At 39.6% G+C, this 20,222-nt stretch overlaps 1 protein-coding gene and 1 pseudogene across 6 annotated transcripts in view; one reads left to right on the top strand and one right to left on the bottom strand.

Annotated features, from left to right (window-relative positions):
* Positions 1-7,409: 7,409 nt before the first annotated feature.
* Positions 7,410-20,222, bottom strand: part of Paaf1 (proteasomal ATPase associated factor 1) — a 28,867-nt gene continuing 16,054 nt past the window's right edge. For all 6 annotated transcript variants that reach the window (XM_046441939.1, XM_058578536.1, XM_046441940.2 and 3 more), the window contains 5 exons: positions 16,185-16,276; positions 14,603-14,718; positions 12,715-12,797; positions 9,433-9,515; positions 7,410-7,843 (listed from right to left, as the gene is read on the bottom strand). In XM_046441939.1, the coding sequence (XP_046297895.1) occupies positions 7,766-7,843; positions 9,433-9,515; positions 12,715-12,797; positions 14,603-14,718; positions 16,185-16,276 (452 nt within the window). In that variant the 3' untranslated portion in view covers positions 7,410-7,765. The remainder of the gene's footprint in view (positions 7,844-9,432; positions 9,516-12,714; positions 12,798-14,602; positions 14,719-16,184; positions 16,277-20,222) is intronic.
* LOC124091025 (fatty acid-binding protein, heart-like) lies at positions 10,694-11,197 on the top strand (annotated as a pseudogene).

The following is a 20,222-nucleotide window of genomic DNA, read 5'->3' as shown; positions in this document are numbered from 1 at the left end:
GATCGAACTCAGGGCCTCACGCATGCTAGGCAAGCACTCCACCACTGAGCCACAACCCCAGACCGGTTTCCTAGTTCTTAACCTAATATCTTTCAAGATTCTGTCCATGACACCATATTACATTTAGTTGCTGTATTAGTCCATTTTCTGTTGCTGTAACAAAATACCTGAGACTGGATTATTTATAAAGAAAAGAAGTTTATTTAGTTCACAATCTTGGAGGTTGAAAGAACCAAACAGCATGATGCCAGTTCAGGCAAGGAACCCATGATTGTCCCATCTTGACAGATGGTAGGCATCATTGTGGGAGCACATGTGTGAGAGAGAGACCTCACAATGAGACAAGAAGTCAGAGAGTAGGAAGGACTAACCATTTTATAACAACTCACTCACACAGCAATCAACCAGGGTCCCACAAGAATCCCTTCCAAAAGCAGTACCCCCAATGATCCAGTCAACTCCCACTAGACTCCACATCCCTAATGGCACCACACTGGGAACAAACCTGATAACAGGGGGATAATCCACTTCCAGACCGCATCAGTTGTCATGCCTCCCCTTCATGTGATAGTTTCTTAGATTCTTCATGTTTTTGATGACCTCAACAGGTCAGATATATGATCTTCAACTGGGATTTCTTTGATGCTTTTCTCATGTGTAGACTTGGCTTACGGGGACATGACAGAGTGAAGTGCCATTTTAGCCCGGCATATCAAAGGTATGTACCGTCAACAAGACATCACAGATGGCGTGAACCTCCCTCACCTGCTGGCACAGTGTCTGTTGGTTCTCTCGCTGTAGTTAGTCTTCCCCGGTTTCACTTTGCACTCATTGGAAGGAAGTCACCACCCTTCAAGGATGTGTCAAGCTTCATCTCATTAATGGCAGCAGAGCCCTGTTTGACACCACCCCCTTCCTGTCAATCGCCAAGCCCAGTCCATCCTGCTTCCTGGGCATCTCTCAGGCCCCTGCTCTGCCCTTACTTCTCACAGCCGTGGCCGTGTTCTGGCTGCATCTTTCAGCAAGACCACTATGGCTCCCTCACCATCTGCCTGCCTTGTCTCTCCTGCCCAGGGTGAAACTGCCGCCTGTGGCACACCAGCCCTCTGTGTCCCTTTCTACTCTCCCCCCCTCCACCTACCCTACATGTACCATGCTAGTTAGAATGGACCACAGCACTTTTACTGCCTGAACTGCTCTCTCTGAAATTCACTATGCTGTTACCTCTGCTCACAACCCTCTCACCAGCCACCATGAACCTGGCCTCCAACTAGCTAACTCCTGTTTTTTACTTTCATGAAATAATTTTATGTGCACAAAAAAAGCAGTATGAGAACATTCCTTGTTGAAGGAATATCGACCCTGTGTCTCATTAGTCTCTTACCCTTTTTAACAACTGGCTCTGCAGAGGGGTCCAAAGAGTCTGATTTGTAGCATTTGCCATTTTTTTTTCCAAACGGATACAAACCAGCTCTATCATATCACTGTGTGTGTGTGTATATATATATATATATATATATATATATATATATATGTGTGTGTGTATATATATATATATATTTTTTTTTTTCTTTTTTGGTACCAGGGATTAAACCCAGGGATGCTTAACCAATGATCCAAATCCCTACCCATTTTTATTTTTTATTTTGAGACAGGGTCTCACTAAGTTGCTTAGTAAGGGCCTTACTGAGTTGCTGAGGCTTGTCTCAAATTTGCAATCTGCCCGCCTCAGCCTTCTGAGCCACTGGAATTACAGGTGTGTGCCACCACACCTGGCTCATTGCATTTATTTATAATAACATATTTACCTTTCATATTTTGAATTTTATACAAGTGGTATGATTTATACAAATAAAAAGTATCTCTGTGTGTATGACTTACTTTTACAGAGGGTATATTACTCTGTTGATGAACATTTGGGTATTGCATCAACTTTGTAAGGTAATGCCAGTTTTCTGATGTGGTTTTTCTTTTTGTTCCTCTGCTTGTTGGTAGGGAATAAACCCTACCATTTTTTTTTTTTCCAAATGGATACTTGGTAAGGATCAAGCCCAGGAATCAAACCCAGGTGTGTAGGCAAGTGCTCTACCACTGAACTACAGCCCCAGCCATTTTTATTTTTTATTTTGAGACAGAGCCTGACTAAATTGCTAAGGCTGACCTCACATTTGCAATGCTCCAGCCATAATCTCCCAGTAGCTGGGATTATAGGCATGGGCCCAAGTCTGATGTGGTTATTCTAATTTACACTGACAATTGCAGTGTATGAGAATTCCTTCTTTTCCACCTCCCCCCAACTCTTTTTTTAAAGGATTCTTAATTTTTTATACCTTTATTTTATTTATTGATTTTTTTTTTATGTGGTGCTGAGGATCGAACCCAGGGCCTCGCAAGTACTAGGCGAATGCTTACCGCTGAGCCACAACCCCAGCCCCTCCTCACCAACTCTTGATGTCAAGTTTTTAAATGCTTCTCATTATAGTAGGTGTAAAATAGCATCTCTGTTTACTCATAAAATTAACCATAACAAATGAAATATTATTTGGCAAAAAAAGCGAAGTACTGATATGTACTAAAATATGGATGAACTTTGCCAAGAGAAAGAAGCCAGACTTGAGAGTTCACACATTACATGATTCCATTTTCACAAAATATCCAGAATAGGCAAATCCACAGAAACAAAAAATTGGTTAATGGTTGTCAGGGCTGGAGGATAGGGAGTGGCTGCTAAAGCATATGGGATACCCTCCCAGGTACTTCAGGAGCTGTGGGTTATGGTGGCCAAGTCCAAAAACCAACCAAATACAACCAGTCCTGAAAATGGTACAGAAATGGTGTCAAAAACCCAATTACAAAGTTAAGAGTTTCTGAAGAGGGTAGAGCCCAAGTTCCTGAGGAACATGCATTTAGCCAAGAAATACAAGAAGGGCCGAAAGCAGAGGCAGGCAAGCAAGACCAAGGCTATGAGAGCATGTGCCGAGGCTATGGGGCCCTTAGCCCAATGGGGACAAGGGTGCCAGCTGCAAGCACCATCAACTCTCCTACCCAAGCTTGGGAAGTGTGTTTGTGCCCACGTTGCTAAAGTCTCAGGATCTGCCAGGCAAAGGTCAAAGCAAAAGCTCAAACCAAGACTCAGTCCCAGGTTGCAGCTGCAGCTCCTCTTCAGACTTCCAACAGGACCCAGGCCCCCAGTAAGGATCCAGAGTAAAGGTGTATGGTGTCCCTTGGGCTACTGTCCACCTGGGCTGGTGTCCTCCTGTACTGTTTGTATAAATAAACATTATCAACCACCAGTGAAACTCCATATCAGGTACAACCACAAGAATGGGACCCTAATTAGAGTAAGTTGTACCCCCTGGATGTATAATATGTCAATATATACTCTACTGTCATGTATTAAAAAGAATAAAAAATAAGCATCATCAGTTACAGAACAAGTGGACATCATTCAGCCCCCAATATGATACGCTTAGGACATAGAATCACCTCTGTGGTGTTCTTGTCAAAATGTACAACCTAAATTTAATCATGAGGAAACATAAGACAAACCCAAATTAGGGATTCTTCCCCACATCGGCCTATACTCCAAAAACAAGAGAGGCCTGAAAGAAAAGGAAAAACCAAGACACTGCTTCTGATAGGAAGCAAATAGATGTGACATGTGATGCTGGATTAGATCCCGGAAAACAGAGGAGAGGGTGATCATAAAGGACATCACTGGGGCACCAGGAAAGACTGTACTGAGACCCTGACAGTACAGGGTCAGTGTTGATTTCCCTCTTCTACAGCTACACTGTGGTGATAAATGGGTGTCCTTTGTTTTAGTAAATACATCCTGAAGTATTTAAGGATAACAGGACATGACACTTACATATTCTCCAATGAATCAAAAACAATATATACAGCACTCATAGAAAGAAGGATAAAGCAAATATAATAAAATAAAAAGTTTAACAACTGGGAGATCTGGGCAGGGGTATACTAAAATCCTTTGTGCTGTTCTTGCAAATTTTCTGTAAGGTTGAAATTATTTCAAAATAAGTAAAATAAAAGAATATAAAATACGCAAAAAGAATATAAAATATATGTAACAAAGAGACTTGTTCCAAAAAAGAAATCTTTACGTATTGTGAGGACTGTGTCTGGCCCAGATGGTATACTCCGTAGCAGAGACCACTGAGGTTTTCAAGCCTGAGAAAAAGAGGTACTTCTCACTAGAAGTCACAAGGGGGCACCTGAAAGCTAAGAAACAAGATCCACCACAGGATTTCACCAGGCCTGTGCTGCCACAGATGGAGCTACATTGTTCTTGATCCAGAACGTACTCCTCAATCTTAAAGGAAAAGAATACTTTGCTGACAACTGGAGCTCCTTCAACTCACAGTGCCCAAGGCTCTGGAGCGCCTGGGAGCTGGCCTCTGATCCTTCTGTTTGGGCCTGGATTTCAGAGCAGCTGTCAAGGGTCACTACATCTCTCACAACCAGGACATCAATTTTTTAGACCTATGAAAACCGGTTTATGAATGTGACAGCAATGCAGAGGAGTAAACCCTGGAGTGGGAACTCAGAGATGGTCACTTGCTGTGCTCAGCCATCTCTCTCTTCATCCTGTTTCTTTCACTAGAGATTGAACGCAGGGATACTGTACCACTGAGCGGCATCCCCAGTCCTTTTTTATTTTGAAATACAACCTAAGTTGCTTAGGGTGTCACATGTTGCTGAGCCTGGCCTCAAACTTGAGATTCTCCAGCCTCAGTCTCCTGAATCACTAGGATTATAGGCATATGCCATGGTGCTCAGGTCACCCTGTTTTCTTGAACTTCTGAAAGTTCCCCCTTGGCCTCCTAGGATTCACAAAACTCTGGAATCTGTCCCCTCTGGTCTACCTGGTTCTATAAAAAAATCACTCCTTAAAATGAGCTTGCTGACTGGTTCCGGAGCCTCTGCACGCCTTCCATCTCTTGAAACTTCCTTCTCAGCCTAGCCCAGCCTCACCATGGTAGATGCTTTTGTGAGCACCTGGAAACTAGTGCACAGAAAGAATTTTGATGACTACACAAAGTCACTTGCTACCAGGCAAGTAGCCAGCATGACCAAGCCTACCACAATCATCAAAAAGAATGGAGACACCAACATCAAAAAACACAGAGCACTTTTAAGAACACGGAGATCAGCTTTCAGCTAGGGGTGGAGTTTGATGAGACTAAAGCCGATGACAGGAAGGTCAAGTCCACTGTGACGCTGGATGGAGGAAAACTTGTCCATGTGCATAAGTGGGACAAGAAGGGACTACACTTGTGTGGGAGCTAAAGTGATAGAAAACTCACACAGAAAAAGAAAAATTACTTCAGTCATCTCTCTTGGCACCTGCACAAGACTACATGATGCTCGTGACTACATAAACAGTTTAGAGATGATTATAGAAAGGATATAAAAACAGATTTTGGAGACTGACCAAGGTCCAAATCAAAGCTGTGGTATTTAATTTCTTGAGTCTCAGTTTCCATATCTGAATAAAACAGGAATCCCGTTGGATTTTTACGAGTGTTGTAAGGACAGCGAGACTCAGGTGCACACCTGCCATCCCAGCTACTCATAAGTTCAAATAGAAGGATTTTAAGTTTGAAACCAGCCTGGGAAACTTAGTGAGACCCTGTCTCAAAATAAAATTTAAGAAAGAGTAGGATGTAACTCAGATGCAGAACCCTCTTGGGTACAATCCCCAGTACTACCAAAAAAATTATTATAAGGATGTTTAGATATATAAATATAATATTTAGAACAGAGCTGGTACTTGTTAGATATTCAACAAAATGCAGTATTTTGACACTCTGGTTTAGGTATAATCAAAAGTGTTGTAGAAAAAATTCAATTTAAAGTTAAAATATAAGTGAAAAAGTTAGCCTGGCAAGGTAGTGCACACCTCTAGTCCTAGCAACTTGAGAGGCTGAGGCAGGAGGATCACAAATCAGAGCCCAGCTTGAACAACTTAGTGAAACCCTGTCTCAAAATTAAAAAATTAAAAGGGTGGGGGATGTTGCTCAGTGATTAAGCACTCCTGGATTCAATTCCTGATAACAGAAGAAAAAAAAAAGATAAAGTTCCTGCTCTCAGACACTTGGCAAATCAGATACTTGGCAAATTACTTCATCTCTCTGAGTCTCACAGTGTTCAATCTCTGAAAGTCACAGTTTTAAGAATGTATTTTTCTTGCGGGGGTGGGGGTGGGTACCAGGATTTAACCCAGGGGTGCATTACCACTGAGTTACATCTCCAGCCCTTTTTTTATTTTGAGACAGGGTCTCACTAAATTGCTTAGGGCCTTGCTCAGTCACTGAGGCTGACTTTAAACTTGTGATCCTCCTATCTCTGCCTCTCAAGTTGCTCGGATCACCGGGGCACACCACCACCCCCAGGTGAAAATATATATTTAAGAACTCTGTTAACCATGTTATTACCCTAGCCAGAAATAACATTCTTCCCTTAAATAAACCAAAATCTTAGCCTGCATAGCCCAGCTCAAGTGTTGTATCCTCCAAGAATCCTTTCTAAAATCATCTCTAAACTGTAAATAATAGGGTATCTTTATGCTCAACATTGCTAAAAACAATGAGGAAGGTCTAAATGTGCTGAGATGGAAAGATCTTGGAAATACTAAGTGAAAATAAACCATGGCACACACATTACAATTCGATTTTTATGTTTGGGGAAAATAAGTGTTTTATGTTTAGGAAAAGAGGAGACCATGCCATTCTCTAAAAACTCTTCAATAGTTTGTCATTGCTGACCAAGTCCAAGCTCCTGACCTGACATTCAATCAAGCTTCTTCACTATTTGGTCCTGTCAGCCTTTCTGGTCACATCTCCCATCCTATGAGCCCTGGTTCCTGCTATAACTAAAGTGCCCTCAGGATGCCTTCCTCTAGGTCGATGGTTCAGACTTCAGCTTGCAGCAGAATCACCTAGGAGGTCTGTTACAATATAGACTGCTGGCTAAACTCACAGAATTTCTGACTCAGGTCTGGGGTGGGACCCAAACTTTTCTCTTTCTAGTAAGGTCCTAGGTGATATTGATGCCACTATTTCAGAGACCACAGATTGACAACGACTGCCTTCACCATGATCAAGATTCAACTCCCTTACCTATACAGAGGCTGACCAACCTTGCTAGTTTGCCTGGGACTGTGCCAGTTTGAGCACCAAAATTCCCATGCTGCCCAAACCCCTCAGTTCTGGGAAAACAGGGAGAGCTGATACCCTGCCTAAGAATTTCTCTCAGGATATTTACTGCTACTGCCAAATATCCTTCTCTAGGGCCAGGTCAACAGGGACTGCCGAGGAAGGAGTTCTATCATCTTCCCTTTTGGATCGAGTAAGAGAATTTAACAAAGTTTTCCAAACTCAAGACTCTTCCAAACATATTTTCTTTATTTCTTCCAGCAAACAGGCTTTAGTTCTCTGTGCCTTGTAAACAATTAACACAACTGGTGAGAGAATAAAATATAAGCATCCAGATCTTTGCCCTGTGTTGTGGGCTAAATTTACGCAAAGAAAAGCTGGGGCAAAGGCAGTGAGCACAAGTGAGCTTCTCACTCAGTTCAAGGTAGGTCTTGGGATGATTGTTCCACATGGGCCAGTACAGTTAACTTGCTGTGACTTCCAAGCGGTGCCCAAGACATTAAGGAGCCACAGACCTTGGGAAATATGGGTAATGTTTCTGTTCTTTGTTGATCAGGGTCAACCCTTTTCACTAACTGGGAAAGGGGTCAGAGGTCAGAAAGCTGATAGCGCCGCACAAGACCATCTCGACAGCACGTATAGATCTGCTTCTCCCACGTGGCTACCTGGAACACAAGAATTCACAGCTCAAGGGAAGCCTAGAATTTTTTCATTTCAAAATGGTAGAAGTTTGCTATTAGCCCATATTAATCCAAAGGAGTCTGAGAAACTTTAGTAACTCTGAAGGCAAAAGAAGATTACATCCATAATACAAATTTACAAAATCTTTGTCCAAGGTCAGGGAACACTAAGACTACAGAACAGAGACACTAATAGGTCTAAGTGAAATGCAAACCTCTTAGTGTTGTGTAAGATTTCATGCAGAGGGTCTGCATCTGGGGACAGATGGTCCACAGATTGGCTTGGGTATCCTTGAACCTCATAAAATTGTATGTGAAAAAGTTCCAAATATGTGCCTTTTTTCTGAGGAGGAGTTCATTAACTTCTCAAAGAAAGGAAAGAAATACTAACCTCGGGGAAATAGCATGCATTCTGAAATTAACTTAATCTAGGGCCTGCTACCATATAACTGCATGACTTAGGGCAATTTTCTCAATCATTCTGAGAAATCCTTGGCCCCAGTTTCCTCTTTTGTAAAATGGAAATGATATGCCAGTTCACAATATAGATCACTTTTAGGAATTTTAAAAAGTAAAATGGACCTATATGCATTTACCTGGGAAAAGCTCCAAAATGTTAAGTAAAAAATAAATAAATCATAGGGAAACATCTATGGAATAATCCCAGTTATATATGCAAACTAAAGATTAAAACTATATTTATATAAGGGCATTAATACACGGATACAAATATATAAATTCTCTAATAGTCTTAAAAGATATATGCAAAACTATAAATGCTAGTTATTGCTACAAAGACTGGAATTATATAAGTTCTAGAGCCAACTTTTCAGCCTGTTATAACTTTTTATAGGTATGTATTAATTGTACAACTTTTTGAAAACAAGAAAAAATCGGAATAATAACACACATATCTCAAGGAAAAGTAATAAAGATTAGATGAGATAATATTTACAAAAACATCAAATATAATGTCTGGTCAATAAATATGACTTCATCTTTCATTTTTCTCTTTCCACTCTAATCAAATGAGATAATCAGTCTTTACCTTTAAATAAAATTATTGCTAAAACTTAAAGAATATATTTATAGTTAGGTGTGGTGTACACACCTCTAACCCCAGCTACTTGGGAAACTGAGGCAGGAGGATAGCAATTTCAAGTCCAGCCTCAGCAACTGAGTGAGATCTTGTCTCAAAATAAAATTTAAAAAGGGCTGGGGATGTAGTTCATTAGTAGAGCACCCCTGGGTTTGGTTCAAAAAAAAAAAAAAAAAAAAAAAAAACCTTTCACATGCATTATCTCATTACTATCCTCATTTACAGATAGAAAGTAAAGTAATTTTTCAAGTTTCTACAGTCAGTAAGTGATGAAGTCAGCCGGTTTTGACTTAATACCTGGAATTCTTTCTGTCCCACCATACTGCTTATATAATAAGTTGTATTTTATAATAACTTCCATAATAAGCAGTATTTTAGCACCCTAATGACCACAGATAGCCTGATTTAGTCCTTTCAAAGCCCTAGATCCCAGGAGAGAATCACCCAGACCTGGTGTCCTTTTATGCCTGTATACCTTATACACGGGGTCACAGTCAGCTTCAGTGAGCTCAATGACATAGTCTAGGTCTTGCTGAATAATGAAACAGCTTCCGTCACCTAAAAGGCAGAAAGGTAATTTAGACAACTAAAGAGATGCTGCATACCATAAACCAATATACTCCATATTTTGACTTTTTTATATAGATTAGTAGCCTGAAAAAGATGGTCCTAAGATGCAAAAAGCAAGTAAGTCTTACTATGTGGGCTAACTACAATGATCTACAGTGGCTGCCTAGAATGCTTGGCTGGGGAGGATTTGAAGGTGAATTGTAGAGTCAGTGGAAGAAGGACCATATTTGATTTTTAGAACCTGCCAAATGCACAGAGCAAGCAACTGTAGGCTTATACATTTATTTACAAACTTATCCTTAACAATGATTTTTTTTTTAAATTCTTAATATTTATTTTTTTTTAGTTTTCGGTGGACACAACAACTTTGTTTGTATGTGGTGTTGAGGATCAAACCCGGGCCGCACGCATGCCAGGCGAGTGCGCTACCGCTTGAGCCACATCCCCAGTTCAACAATGATTTTTAATAAGAACTGTCTATACAAAAGTTTCCTTTAAGAAAAATTTTTATATCCCGAAATTATAAATTTGGGCTGGGCACAGTGGTGCACGCCTATAAACCCAGCAGCCTGAGAGATTGAGGCAAGAGGATCGAAAGTTCAAAGTCAGCCTCAGCAACTTAGCGAGGCCCTACACAACTTAATGAGACCCTGTCTCTAAATAAAATATTAAAAAGAGCTGGGGATATGGCTCAGTGGTTAAGCACCCCTAGGTTCAATCACTGGTACCAAAAAAACAAAAAAAAAATTGGGAGGAAAATAAAAGTATATCTACTCTTAATTGGGATGGAGATCAGTATAAAGTGTTTACCTACCAGGTATAAAGCCCTGAGTCTAATCCCCAGTCCCACAGGGGAAAAAATTAAGTACATCTAATCTTTTTTTTCCCCCACTATATCTAATTTTAAACTTAATTTTCTTGAAACTTGAGATAATATGTAAACTACTTTAAAAGATGATCTTTGCTGCTTTATTTAATATAAAAGTGGTACATGCTCAATGAAGAGAATATTAAAAATAAATAAAACATGGGAAATAAATCACCCATAATCTACCAAAGATAATTAATATTAAAATTTTGACCATTCTTCCAATCTTAATAAAAATTTATTTTACATGGTTAAAAGCATGCTGCATATGCTGCATAAAGGAATATCTTTGGTCCCGGACTCTACAAGCCTTCCATCTCTCGCAGCTTGCTTCTCAGCCTAGCCCAGCCTCACCATGGTGGACGCCTTCGTGGGCACCTGGAAACTAGTGGACAGCAAGAATTTCGATGACTACATGAAGTCACTTGGTGTGGGCTTTGCTACCAGGCAAGTGTTCAGCATGACCAAGCCCACTACAATCATTGAAAAGAATGGGGACACCATCATCTTAAAAACACAGAGCACCTTCAAGAACTTGGAGATTGGTTTTTAACTGGGGGTGGAGTTTGATGAGACTACAGCAGATGACAGGAAGGTCAAGTCCACTGTGACGCTGGATAGAGGAAAACTTGTCCACGTTCAGAAGTGGGATGGGCAAGAGACTACACTTGTGCAGGAGCCAAATGATGGGAAACTCATCTTGACACTCACCCATGGCAGTGTAGTGTGCACTCGCACTTACGAGAAAGAGGCATGACCCACCAGCAGTGTCACTGACTATTCCTCTGCCAACTGGCCACCCCAGCACCACATTACCTCATTTTTTTTCCTCTGGCATTTTGTATAAACCTACTTTGGGGAATTCTTCTGGGGTCAGGTGACACCAGCCTGGATCCCCAGTTTCCATTGTGTATGTGTGTGTGTTTCTTTTCTTTTTTAAAAAAACTGTATCCAAATATGCTCTGAAGTCAATAAAGCAGAGCAGAGGCCGTGTAGTTGCCTCTGGTGGAAAAAAAAAAAAGGAATATCTTTGTACAGGAACTGGGTGTGGTGGCACATGCCTATAATCACACCTATTCAGGCGGCTGAAGAAGGAAGATTGCAAGTTCAAAATCAGCCTCAGCAACTTAATAAGACCCTGTCTCAAAACAAAATTAGAAAAGGGGCTGGGAATATAGCTCAGTGGTAGAGTACCCTCAGGTTCAATTCCTAGTACCAGGAAAAAAAAAAAAGAGAGAGAGAGAGAGGTCTCCTCACTAATCACTAAAGAATTCCAAAGAGCTCAAAGATTGTAATATGCCCAACTTCTAAACAAGTACAGAATTCCCCTGCAGAGTAGCTGTGCTGCCAGGGTGCTCAATGGCAGCTTCCTTCTCAAGGAACATAAAGTGCTTCCTTATTATAACTGAGATGTGACGTCTGATAACTTTCTCCCATTGGTTTTAGTTTTATCCTCTGAAAACAGATAGTTATACTTTTACTCTCTTTGCCTTCAGCTGTTAGTGACAGAAGTCATGCTTTGCTTTCTTCCCAGCAGAAAACAGCTACAAAAAGTAGAAAAATCAGGAGTTAGCTCTTCTCCACCTGCTACCCCTCCTCTAACCCAACCACTGCCTGCAACATATATGTTCATATTCAATGAAGAAAATGGCCTAAGGGTAAGGCAGGGAGGGAAGAATTATCAAGGCCCTCCTGGGTGGCCAATCTGCAGGTTGTCAGGGATATTAAGCTCTTGCTTCAGAGATGCCTCTGAGACAAGATAAGCTGCTCATGTGCCATAATATGACCCTGGTTTGAAGTCCACATTCCTTTTGTCTCAAAAATCTCACTTTAAGCTATAGTGGGAAACTAACCATGATCTCATCATCTTCTCACCATTATTACCCCATTCAGCAAGGAAAAATGACATCTACTATTGAGTTCACAATCACAGATTCACGTGTCTGCCACACTAACTGTGAGTTCCTTTAGGGAAGAGACATAATTGACTGATGACTGAATCCTCAGTGTTTTGCAACTTAGGACCACACATTTGCTTTACCAATGTTTACTGAGTTCCCACTATTTAGTGAGCATTAAACTAACTGATGGAGATAATAAAATGATGAATAAGGCACTGTTACAATTGCAAGAAGCCTGGACTAGGGGGAAATAAAGACAATTACAAAGCAGAGTGATAAAAAACTATGTCATAAGCACAATATGCCAAAGAATCATGGAGGACCATGCCCCATCTCGGACATAGATGAGCCACTTACAACTATGTTTAATTAACTGAACAAGATGAAACAAGCTCTCTTAATTGGCTACTGGACCTACCTTGGCTAGCAATGAATCCATCTCTGAAACTCAAGAGGGATAGAACTGGTGCTCCTGATCTGTGGATGACTTGTATCGGAACCCTAGAATTTAAAGTAAAAGGGGAAATTTGACTTTCACTCTTTTTCTTTGAAAGCACTGCTTGACTATATTCAACATATAGTACTAACCACATAAAAGGAAACAGGACAAATGATCTCTTTCCTGGCAAGATCCTTAACTGGAAGATTGAAGTAACTCAAATTCACCTTGAAGTAAATCTAAATGTGTCTCTAAACATGAAATAAGTAACCAACAACATCTCAGGTTTTATTTTTATTGGTACTAGTGATTGAACTCACGGATGCTCTACCACTGAGCTACATCCCCAGCTTTTTGTTTTGTTTTCTTTTTTGAGATAGGTCCTTGCTAAGTTGCTTAGGGCCTTGCTAAGTTGCTGAGGCTGGCCTCCAACTTGCAATCCTTCTGCCTCTAACTTCCAAATTGCTGAGATTATAGGTGTGAGCCATCATGCTGGGCAACATGTCAAGTTTTTAGGAGAGAACTGACATGGATTGAAAATAACAATGTTAACAATGTGTTTTTATTTAAAGATAGAATTAGAACTATTTGTAAAATATTAAAATTGTCAGGACACTGAAATGAAAGATAAAAATGGTGGCTACAGAAGCCATTCAATAAATATTAGTTGAACAAAAGAAGGAAATAAAAGAAAGAAGGGCCAGAATAATAGAGATTGTTAGGTCCTGCAACAGAGAGCTTACATGATTCTCTTTAGATATCTGTAAGCCCAGGATAAGGCTGGTCTTAGATCATGATAAAACTAAACAAAACACAGAACCAGCTTCACTTGAATTAAAAATTAGCATTCAATCTTAGGCCAGTCCGGGTCTAACTGCTTAGAGAAAATTATTGAGTTCCTTAAAGTTAAAGGTTCTAAGGCAGTAGCACACGCCTATAATCACAGTGGCTCTGGAGGCTGAGGCAGGAGGATTGTAAATTCAAAGCCAGCCTCAGCAACTTAGCAAGGCCCTAAGCAATTCAGTGAGACCTTGTCTTTAAATAAAATATAAAAAAGGGATAGGGATGTGGCTCAGTGCCCCTGAGTTCAATCCCTGGTACCAAAAAAAAGTTCTAGAAAATCATTTTTTTAATTAATTAGTTTATTTCTTCTAATTTTTTTATACATGACAGCAGAATGCATTTCAATTCATAGTACACATATGGAGCACAGTTTTTCGTTTCTCTGGTTGTACACAAAGTAGAGTCACACCATTCATGTCTTCATACATGTAGGGTAATGATGTCCATCTCATTTCAGCATCTTTCTTACCCCCATGTCTCCTCCCTTTCCCTTCCTCCTTCCCCTTTGACCTACCAAAGTTCCTCCATAGAAAATCATTTTAAATGAAATGTTAGTTCTTATTTAAGCTTAGTTTTCAAAGCAAATATTATAGTTGGATAATCATGACAGTAGGAATCAAATTAATCTTTTACTATTATTCCAGGAATAATAAAAACAATCAGATAATTCACACCAGAAGAACTTTAATGATGGAAAAACAAACTTTTTTTTTTCTTTGGTACTGGGGATTGAACTCAGGGGCACTCAACCACTGAGCTGCATCCCCAGCCCTAGTTTATATTTTATTTAGAGACATGGTCTCACTGAGTTGCTTAGCAGCTTTGCTGAGGCTGGCTCTGAACTCATGATCCTCCTGCCTCAGCCTCCAGAGCTGCTGGAATTACAGGCATGCGCCACCAAGCCCAGCTGGAAAACTATACTCTTAATTCAACAGTTATTATATGTTAGGATAAACCAATGTTAAAGCCAATAAAAAATTCCACTCTGTAGAAGATCTACATCATAAAGGGAAGGATGACTCACGTTGGACTTCTCACGTCTAGCTGATAAATGTTTCCATCTTGTGTCCCAGCCAATAGCAAGAAGCGAGAGAGAAAAGTACAGCAGTTGAAGGCATCTGAGCCAATAAAGAGGAATACCTGGAAATATACAGGAGACACAAATGTTGTTTGAAGATTAATTTGTTTCTAGGAATAAACAGACACCAAAAAGGGGGGAAAATTCTTATTTTTTAGAGATATCTTCTTTCTTCCCTCTTTAAGTAGACTTGAATGGGAAACAAAGCATTCACCATTGCTGAAGAAGGAAGCTGTCCCAGGGTTTCAGAAACTGAGGTTGGCTGAGGACTTGAGTAGTATATATAACACCATACTTTGAAATAACAGTTCTCAAACTGTTAACCAACACTCTTTCTTTCACTACAAAAATTTCCACCCCTTTCCATTACAACTCTCTATTTGAGAAACATTTATAATTCCCACATTTAAATTTTGCTTCCTATCACTTCCAGCAACCTTTTGAAGGGGTACTTTGTAGAAAAAGAAACAAACTTAATTAGCTGTTCAGGAGGCTGAGGCAGGAGAGTCCCAGGTTCAAGGCCAGCCTGAGTAACTTATTGAGACCCTTTCTTAAGAGTGCTTGCCTAGCATGTGCAAACTCCTGGGGTTCAATCCCCAGCACCAAAAAAAAAAAAAAAAAAAAAAAGAAGAAGAAGAAAGAAACTTAAATAAAGTGACAACTTAATGAATCACAGTTCTTCTCATGCATCTAAAAAAAATTATATTTTTTACTTATCCCATACAGTTAGCTCAAACTGATCACTTCCCCCTAAAAAATAAACAAAAAAACACTGATGTTCCTTTAGAAATAAAAGGTAACAAAAATGGTAATGCTCTTGGGACAAACTTTGAAAATGAAAACATCACTAGCAGAATGGAGTAACAATAGGAATGAAAATACAAAGGTTTTGGCCAAATCAAATCAGTCAAATTGTTCTGAATGATGACAGGAACTAGAAGGAAATTTTAAAAATCTATCTAATCTTAGGGAAGACTGAGTTTAGCGAAGAGTACAATTTGCCCAACAAAACCTCACAGGATGAAAGAAGAAAAATCACCTAATTCTTTCAAATATTTTCTTGTCATTAGTTGATCAAGAATCCTGAATGTATGAGCCCTTTAATAAGAATTTCTTTATGTTATCTTAAAAACAGAAGGACCCATAAAGAGGATCTATCCAACCTTATCATTTTACATACAACATGGTAAGGCTCAGAGAGGAAAAGTAACTATAACAAGGTCACAAAGCATAAAGCATTTCATCCTGATCACATAACCCTATGAGGTAAATCCTATTATGCCCTGTTTAGTGATAAGGAAACAGGCTCAGAAGTTACAGAAACTGTCTAGTGTCATATGCCATTAAATGGAATATCTAGGATTTAAATGTTGGCCCTATTCCAAGTCCCATGCTCTTAATCACACATGCAGCCTCCTCAAAATGTGACCATAAGGAATGAATAGAAAATATCTCTAAAACAGCTTGCCAAGAGTCAGAGTGAACTCAGAGTTCAGAGGTCTTATAGGAAAACATGGGAACAACTTGCCGGCTGCCTGCTCTGTAATCCCAAGCACTGCAGCTTCTTATCTTCCCGGGCCAATAGTAGCATTTTTGCCTCTGTTCCAACCTCTCGTTCACCTGCATGAAAGAGGAGCCATGTTAATGACAACCAGGCAGATGAGCTGGCAGTGCCCACACAACAGACACAATGGCCAGTTACCAGCAGAATTCATTAATTCTTTAAAAAGTCATGTTCCATTTGTCAGCGATTCATTAATTCTTTAAAAAGTCATGTTCTATTTCTCACTGTTGTATTTTTTATACAATGGTACATCCCCTGTCAAAATTTATAAAACTAGCCAGGCATGGTAGTGCATGCATATAATCCTAGCGGCTCAGGAAGCTGAGGCAGGAGGATCGCAAATTCAAAGCCAGCTTCAGCAAGGCCCTAAGTAAGCAACTTAGCAAGACCTTGTCTCAAAATAAAAAATAAAAAGGGCTGGGGATGTGGCTCAGTGTTAAACCCTTGGGTTCAATCCCTAGTACCAAAAAAGAAAAAAATTATAAAACTTAAATTAAAAAGCTGTGTATTAAAGAGTGGTTTTTACTATATATAAAAGATACCTGGACAAACCCAACTTTAAAAAGCTTAAGTTGTTTGTAATGTACTAAAACACCACACCAAGAGTAGGGATATAATGTAGGACAAAATAGTCTTCTGCCTTCTAAGATTTTAGTCTGAAGGAAATGAAATATATCCATTCACTCAACAAATATTCATTGAGGGTCTACAGTGGTGATGAACAGAAAAACAAGGTCCTTCCTTTTGAAGATTCCAATGGAATGAACCCATACGAGGAAAAAAAATAAGATATTTGGGGCTGAGATTGTGGCTCAGTGGTAGAGCACGTGCCTTGCAAGTGTGAGGCACTGGGTTTGATTCTCAGCACCACATATAAATAAAGAAATAAAATAAAGGCCCATCAACAACTAAAAAAAATAAAATAAAATAAGATACTTTCAGAATGGTAAATTCTACAAAGGAACCAAAACAGGAAAATGTTACCAAACATAGCTAGATGATGGGAGGTTGGGTAGGGGAAGGTAACTTTAAGTTTAAAGTTCAACTTTACAAAGGTTCTGTGGAGGTCACTTTTAATTGGACCTGTATGGTAGCCAGAAACCAGTCATATAAAGAGCTTTGGGAAGTATATTCCAGGTTAAGGGAGAAGGCAGCTAAGGCTAGGAAGCTGAGGTAGTTCACTATGCTGGAGAAGGTGGTTGGTGAGAACACATTAGGCTTCACAAAGGCTGGTGTGACATGAGGCAGGGGAGGACTGCAGGGGTCTCAAAGTTATGGAATTGATAAGCTTGCCTAGGGTGATATTGTACTCAGAGCTGAGCACCTAGTACTTAAGAGTGAGGCCTGATGATGTTTAAAAGTAGAAGAGAGGAGACTAAAAAGGAGATTAAGAAGAAACAGTCAATGAGATAGGAAAGAAAACTTAAGAGTGGTGTCATAAAGCAAAGAAAGAAGTGCTTAGAAGAGGTTTAACTATATTTAATACTGCTGAATTCAGAAAGACAAGCACAGAGAAGTCAGACTGGATTAGGCAATATGGAGGTCACTGAAGACCTTGACAAGAGTCATTTCAGTCAAGTAGTTGGGGCATAAACCATCCTAGAATGGACTCAAGAGTAAATAAGTAATGAAGAAGGAGAGAAAACAAGAATATATTCATTTAAATTACTTTAATCATCAACTAATCTTTGAAAACAACCCTGTATTTTAAATAATCATATGTCTATGAAATCCTAGGTTTGAGGCAGGCTTGATGGCACATGGTAATCCCAGCACACCTGTAATCCCAGCACCTCAGGAGGCTGAGGCAAGATGATAGTGAGTTCAAAGCCAGCCTCAGCAAAAGCTAGGTGCTAAGCAACTCAGTGAGACCCTGTCTCTAAATAAAATATAAAATAGGGTTGGGGATGTAGTTCAGAGGTCAAATGCCCCTGAGTTCAATCTCTGGTACCCCACCCCCCAAAAAATTCCTAGGTTTCAAGTATGTGTATTATATTAATATTTAACAAATTAAAAATACTGTGGAAAATTATTTCATTAACCATTAATTGTACATGTAATGTGCATAGGAAATAAATACTCCCTATTAATCCATTAATCTCCAAAGAGGGGTCAGGGAACACCTAATGGTCAGTAATAGTTTTACCATGGTGCATCTATATGGGATGTTTTAGAGAGGTGGGGGAGCACCTACAGTGTGTCTAAAAGCAAGGGGCAAAATTAATCCAAATGAATTGAAAACCTATATATGGGTGCTTTTATCAACTTTAATCATAATTGCCAACACTTGGAAGCAACCAAGATGTCCTTTGGTAGGTGAGTGGATAAACTGTATTATATCCAGACAACAGAATATCATTGAATACTATAGAAAAATGAATGGAGCCAGGCACAGTGGCACATGCCTTTAATCCCAGCTACTCAGGAGGAGGCAGGAGGATTACAAGTCTGAGCCCAGTCTTGGCAGCTTAAGAGAGACCCTGACTCAAAATAAAAAATAAGAGAATGTCTGGGGATGTAGCTCATAGTAAAGTATTCCTGAGTTTGACCCCGAGTACCAAAAAAAGAGGGAGATAAATAAGCTATCAAGCCATGAAAAGACATAGAGGAATTTTAAGTGTATATTATTAAGTAGAAGAAACCAATCTGAAAAGGCTAAATCTAAATGATTCCAACTATGACATTCTGAAAAAGGCAAAATTACACAAACAGTAAAAAGATCTGTGGGTATAAGGAGTCATGGGAGGAAATGATGAATAGATGGACCATGGAGGATTTTTAGGACACTAAAACTATTCTGTATGATACTATAATGATAGTATTACGGAGTGGATATGAGATGGCCCCCCAAAGCTCCTGTATTTCTGCAGGAATATTCAGAGGTAAAATGATTAAATTATTAGAACTTTAATAGAATCAGTCCATCCTAGTTTAAATGGCCTGACTGGGTGGTAACTGAAGATAAGTGGGGTGTGGGTGGAGGAGGTTGGGTCACTGAGGTTATGCCCTGGAAGGGCGTGTCTTCCTTCTGGCCCTTCCCCCTTGTTGTGCTGCCCAACCTTTGGTCCAGAACAATGGAGTCATCCATCTATGGATTGTAACCTCTGAAACTGTGAGCTTCAAATAAACTTTTCCCCCTCTAAGTTGTTCTTCTCAGGTATTCTGGTCACAGCAATGTAAAAGCTAACTAAAACAGATACTTGTGATCATACATTTGTCAAAACCCACAGAAAGTACACCAGGAGTGAACCCTAATGTAAATTATAGATAGATCTTAGGTGATAATGATGTGCCAATGTAGTTTTATCCATTGAAACAAATGTACTACTTTTGTGTAGGATATTGACAGCAAGGAAGGCAATCTGGGGGTGAGGAGGTGGGGCAGAGGGTATATGACAACTCTATACTATCTGTTAAATTGTGTTGTGAATCTAAAACTACTCTAAAAATGTCTTTTTAAAATGTGAGATGCTAAGATGATGACAGGAAAAGTGGCCCTATGGAACAGAGGAGCAATTATTAGTATTATCATGGGAAAATAAAAATGAAAGTTGCCTTCCTGGGACTATACTATTCTGTCTTAACAGTTATTCAACCTTACTCTGAATTCAAGCTTCAAGTCCAAGTGTATCTTTTTATATAACAATCAATCTCACCTCCATGCCATAATGCCAACTGCCTCTACATCTACCCATAGCCACAGCTCCTGTTCTCCTACCCTTACCCATTCTAATCTATTCATCTGGAATTCATCTGTGAAGGTTTTGTTTGTTTGGCATACTGCTGGGGATTGAATGCAGGGCCTTGTGCATGCTAGCTAAGCAGGGCTTTGTGCATGCTAGCCAAGTACTCTACCACTGAGCTACACCCTTTGCCCAATCATGCACTTATTTTTTTTGTTTCTTATATATATATTATCTATTTCTTTGCTCTCCATTATAATCTAGTGTCTGGAATATTCAATTATTTGTTTAATAAATAACTGTTTATGTATAGTTTTCC

The sequence above is a fragment of the Marmota monax genome, unplaced genomic scaffold, assembly GCF_021218885.2.
Source record: "Marmota monax isolate L192 unplaced genomic scaffold, Marmota_monax_Labrador192_F-V1.1 WCK01_AAM20220418_F8-fsc00068, whole genome shotgun sequence".
NCBI lineage: Eukaryota > Metazoa > Chordata > Mammalia > Rodentia > Sciuridae > Marmota > Marmota monax.
This window is presented reverse-complemented; position numbering and strand designations above follow the sequence as displayed.